Here is a 4,971-nt window from a genome sequence, read left to right on the forward strand (position 1 = left end):
CCACCATGAACCAGTGGGTTTGGTTCTGACAATTATTGACGGTCCTTCAGAGAACCAGCGTCTGCAGGAGGAGGGAGCAGACAGAGCAGCTGCCTGTAATCAGACTGTCTGGGTCGGGTCAAACTGGAGAAAGACCTGCTGAATCCATGGAGCACGAAGATAGCAGCAGCATCGGGTCTTCTGCTGATGTTGGTGCTGCTTTTAGCTCCTGGAGATCAGAACCAGACTGCAGGTTTTAATACTATTATTACATAAAGAGTTTAATTGTTTTTGGTTTTGTTTCTCCGCCACTAAATAATTAGATCTCTGCTATTAAACTACAAAAATGGCCGAACGGATTAAGGAGCAGCGCTCTTTGACCTGGAGGGGGCGGGGTGTGAAGTGTCATCAGCATTTAAAGAGACGGCACCAAAACGAGTTGCTCTCAGATGCTCCTCAGAGCAGGTAAACGAGGAGCCTGAGGAGCTTCAAGGAGTTCAGACCAAAGTGTTGAGGTTCACTTCATGTAGACCACAGCTGGATGGTTTAAGGTGAACGATTTAAAAGCAGCAGATGTCCCCTTTAAATACTAATTATTCATCTGCAGCCAACAGAACGGGGCAGGGACGGACCACACCACAGACCCATACCCTACTGGAACTGTACCATTGCAATGAAGGGGAAATAAAGGGGGCGCTATTTCCTGTACCAGCTGTGGCATGTCATGTTTTTTCTTTTGAAATCTTTATTATTCCAGCCGTTAAAACATAATTAACAACGTAGCCGCGGTATCTCACGTTTTTGAAGAAAATGTTCAGTGAATCCAGTCATAGTTCAACAGAAGTATGAAACAATAAAATACATTCAACTAATGTCGATTATTTACTTTGTCTGCATTCCTCATTTTTTAAATCCAGATTATTATCCAATCATCAAACAATATATTTACAACCATTACAGTTTGTTGGTTTTATTCCTTTTTATTACAGCCACAGACAACTTCACCATTTGCTGAGAAGTGGAGAAATGTGGAACCAACAATTCGTATGAAAATAACACAGGAGTAGCGCAGCTGGGCCAAAGCAACGCGGACATTTGGAAATGAACATATTTTAAGACCACATTTTGTAAATGAATTCATATTTTTCACAAAAAATGATTGAAAACAAAAATATTACCATGAACGTGTGACAAGTTCATGTGAAAATGTGTATACAGAAAAGCTTTGAATATTCTCAGTGCTTGGCCAATGACCTTTGACTTTTCAACATGTGAAATTAGATTTCACCTACATGAAAATGATCCTTCATCAACAGGTGAGATCAACTGGACTAAATGTTCAGCATCACTGAAGTGAGAAAACCGGATTTCCGTTGCAGTTTACGATGTTCTTCCTGCTACCGACGGTAAAGACTGTGGGGGGGGGACGGAAGACGAGGAGCGTGGCCTCGTTACCACAGCGACGGCATACCTGGACACTGACCTGACTGTCAACGACAGCACTAAGAATAAATAAAGATTTCAAAAGAAAAAAAAAAACAGCGACCTAATGCAGCTGGTACAGGAAAGAGCGCCCCCTTCATTTCAGGAGTGCAATGGTACCATTTCCAGTATGGTCTGCTTGGTGGTCCATTCCCACCCTGCCAGGTCCTTCTCAATTTATCGGCCACCTTTTTAGCCAAAAACCCAGACCCGGTAACGGTTCTTTCTCCAACACATGAAGTCAGTTTAAGGCACCGATCTTCTGAGCTCAGCTCGTGTTCTGCGGTTGATTATTCCGTCCTCTGCTCGGCTGTTAGTAGACCCGCTCTGTCAGATTCTTGCTCACATGGACTTTTCTCAGAATATCTGACTGGGTTTTTTCTTGTTTGGGCTGGTTTTACTCTGAGGAGCCAAAGTGCAGCAGATTTGTTTGGAAATGTTGATTAAAAATCATTTCTACTCTTGGATTATGTGGGAGCACCACAGCAAGAAGAGTCCGACTCTGAGTCCAGGTTCCCCACTGGATTATCGGGTGGAACATTAATGCAGTCATTAGGAATCTAATTTTAAAAATATATATAGCATATTTATCGGTCATATCACCCTAATCTTAACAATAAACTCATGATGTCAGGATTGTTACATTAACATTTTACACTGTTGATTTCATTAGAGCAGCAATGATTAATTTTCTTTAAAATGATGATCAAATGCAGCTGTTGTGGCTGTTTATTCATAAAGTTACTGTTTGAAAGCAGTTTTCAGAGCAGTATTTATGTCCCCAGTAACATACAGTCACAGCTATACAATCTATTGCCAAAAGATGCTTCTCTCATTATTTCAATTAATCCCAGAAAACTTTCTGGTCTCCGGCCCAGGGGCCCACTCCGGCCCAGGGGCCCACTCCGGCCCAGGGGCCCACTCCGGCCCAGGGGCCCACTCCGGCCCAGGGGCCCACTCCGGCCCAGGGGCCCACTCCGGCCCCGGCCCAGGGGCCCACTCCGGCCCAGGGGCCCACTCCGGCCCAGGGGCCCACTCCGGCCCAGGGGCCCACTCCGGCCCAGGGGCTCACTCCGGCCCAGGGGCCCACTCCAGCCCAGGGGCACACCTCCCCCACATCCGGTCCTGCTAATCACAACTGGAGCAGACGGACAGCCGGAAATGATCTGAACGACAGATCAGTTATTAAATATTAGTAATGATGACTTCTTGAAAGCATATTTGTTACAGATAAAAGTTCCTGGTAAATAAAAACCATTTGTTAAACCAGGTCGTGGCTGCGCTGTAGTTCCTTTAGCCGAACCGGACAGCGATGCCGCTGGTTACTGTAGTTCTTGGACCTTCAGCCACCATTTAGCAACAGAACAGGAACCAAACCAGCATTCGGGATCATGATCCTGTTGGAAAACCCAGTTTCCTGCAGATACACATCAGACCTACCGATCCTGTGTAACTTGACCTGCGGCTTCAGGCACACAGCTAGCAGCTTGCGCTGAGCATCCAGCTCCTCCTCGAAGCGGACCATGGTTCTCTCCACCTCTGAGAAGATGTCTTCAGCAGCAGCAGATAGTCTCTGTCTGATATACTCCCTCAGAGGCTGAACGGAACTCATTGTTGCTGCAGATGTTCAGCTGAGGTCCAACAGAACAACCGTCCTGCTCCTGCTCAGGCCGCACAAAGGAAGCTAACTGTTAGCTGCTTCCGCCGGACTTCTGGGCGAGAACTTCCGGACAGATGCGTCAGCGCTTCCGCCATCTTGGAAAAGGAGAAACGGTTTAATAGTTTAACATACAGAAAAAGCTGTTTGAACTGGTTTAAACCGGTTTAGGCTTGTATTAAACACAGGAATCCCGTTTGGGTCCCAAAGGTTCTCTGCTGACCTCACAGCGGTACCATGAATTTACAAACAGCATAAATATGGAAACATATCTGAATAAATCGCTGTAAAAGCTACAAAATCAGGGTGATATTTGTTTATATGACTGAAAACGGCACATAATCCTCTAGAGGGAACAGATGAGTGTGATTTGTTCCGCATGCAGATCAGTGCTGGGGATGGAAATGATTCAGTTACACTCCTCCTCTTTGGTTCTGTCTAATTCCTGACACCTGTGTCCTATTATCTCTGCTTCCTGTTTGCTCCCCTCCCCCTCCTCCTGTGCTGGTTCCTCTATGCTGCTTGTAGGCTGCAGTCTGACTGAGGAGAAATGGACCTGCCGAGCTCCTGTAATGGCTGTGTATCTGATTTCAGACGGCTTCACTCCTCGGTACAGACCTGGAGGTGGAACAGGGTTTACAGTTAGAAGATGGAGACTTGGTTGAGGTCCCTCAGACAACTACAATGAGGTGGAGATAAGGTGTAGGAGGCCTAAAGAGGGTCTGAACAGAACCACTGAAAACATCCCTGAGATCTGATTGCTGCTGAGAACCTGGACAAGAACAGGATCTAAAACTAATCTGACTGCTGCTCCATCTAATAGTTCCTCAATTTGTTTTGTGAATAATATTTCATTCAACATCAACACTTTATTGGAAAGAGGCTTGTAAAATAATTTATGAAGTGAGCAACTATGAATAACACAGAACCAGAACTTCAGCTGATTGATAAAGCACTAAATAATAAGACATTAGTTTCTAACCACTGAGCCTTCCAAAAGTATTCACAATGTTTTGTCCAGTTCCAAACCCAAATTTCCACGGATTTTATTGGTATTTTCTGCCACAGACCAAACAAAGTACGTCAGAACTGTGAAGAGAAAGGAAAATAATTCATGGCTTCTGACATGTTGACAGTAAAAATCTGAAAAGTGTGGAGTGTATTCATGGTCAGCCTCCTCTGAGTCAGAGCTTTGCAGAACCACCTTAGTCTGCAGGTCCAGCTGCAGTTGTTTTAGGGTTTGTCTCTACCAGCTTGGAATATCTTCAGACAAGAAGTCGATTCTGTAGCACAGTCACCCAGTAAGAACATGAACTTATTCAGATAACCTTTTCATCAACACATACATGTCAATGACAAATGCTTGGGTTGTACTTTTGACTCCCCCCACCTGTGTATGCCCAGATAAAATAGGAAAGCATTGTAATAGGACTACTTCTCATTCCACAGTTGTGGGGCCAGAGGTATGGTAGCTAGGAGGGTCCAAATTAAGAGGTGGAAGAATATCCCTCACATGTGAAGGCTCCTGAACTAAGAAAACACACACAGCTTAAATAAATGGTAAATGACACGCACTTGTATAGCGCTTTATCACGTCCTCAGAGACCCCAAAGCACACACTGACAGTGGTAGACTACACTGTAATCACAGCTGCCCTGGGGCAGACTGACAGAAGCAAAGCTGCCATACAATCACCGCTACCGGACCCTCTGACCACCATCAGCAGGCAAGGTGGGTGAAGTGTCTTGCCGAAGAACACAATAACTGACACAGACAAAGCCAGCAACCCAGGACGAACCTCTACCGCTGTCGCCACTGTACTCGCTCAACATGTAGCTGCAACAAGAGACAGC

The 4,971-nt window shown here is 45.3% G+C and overlaps 1 protein-coding gene across 1 annotated transcript in view; it reads right to left on the reverse strand.

Moving 5' to 3' along the window:
* Positions 1-3,482, reverse strand: part of LOC124869305 (zinc finger protein 436-like) — an 11,343-nt gene extending 7,861 nt beyond the window's left edge. Inside the window, exon 1 of the mRNA XM_047367097.1 lies at positions 2,902-3,482. Within this exon, the coding sequence (XP_047223053.1) occupies positions 2,902-3,073 (172 nt within the window). The 5' untranslated portion in view covers positions 3,074-3,482. The remainder of the gene's footprint in view (positions 1-2,901) is intronic.
* Between the last annotated feature and the right edge of the window lie 1,489 nt (positions 3,483-4,971).

The sequence above is a fragment of the Girardinichthys multiradiatus genome, chromosome 6 (assembly GCF_021462225.1).
Source record: "Girardinichthys multiradiatus isolate DD_20200921_A chromosome 6, DD_fGirMul_XY1, whole genome shotgun sequence".
In the NCBI taxonomy this organism is placed as follows: Eukaryota; Metazoa; Chordata; class Actinopteri; order Cyprinodontiformes; family Goodeidae; genus Girardinichthys; species Girardinichthys multiradiatus.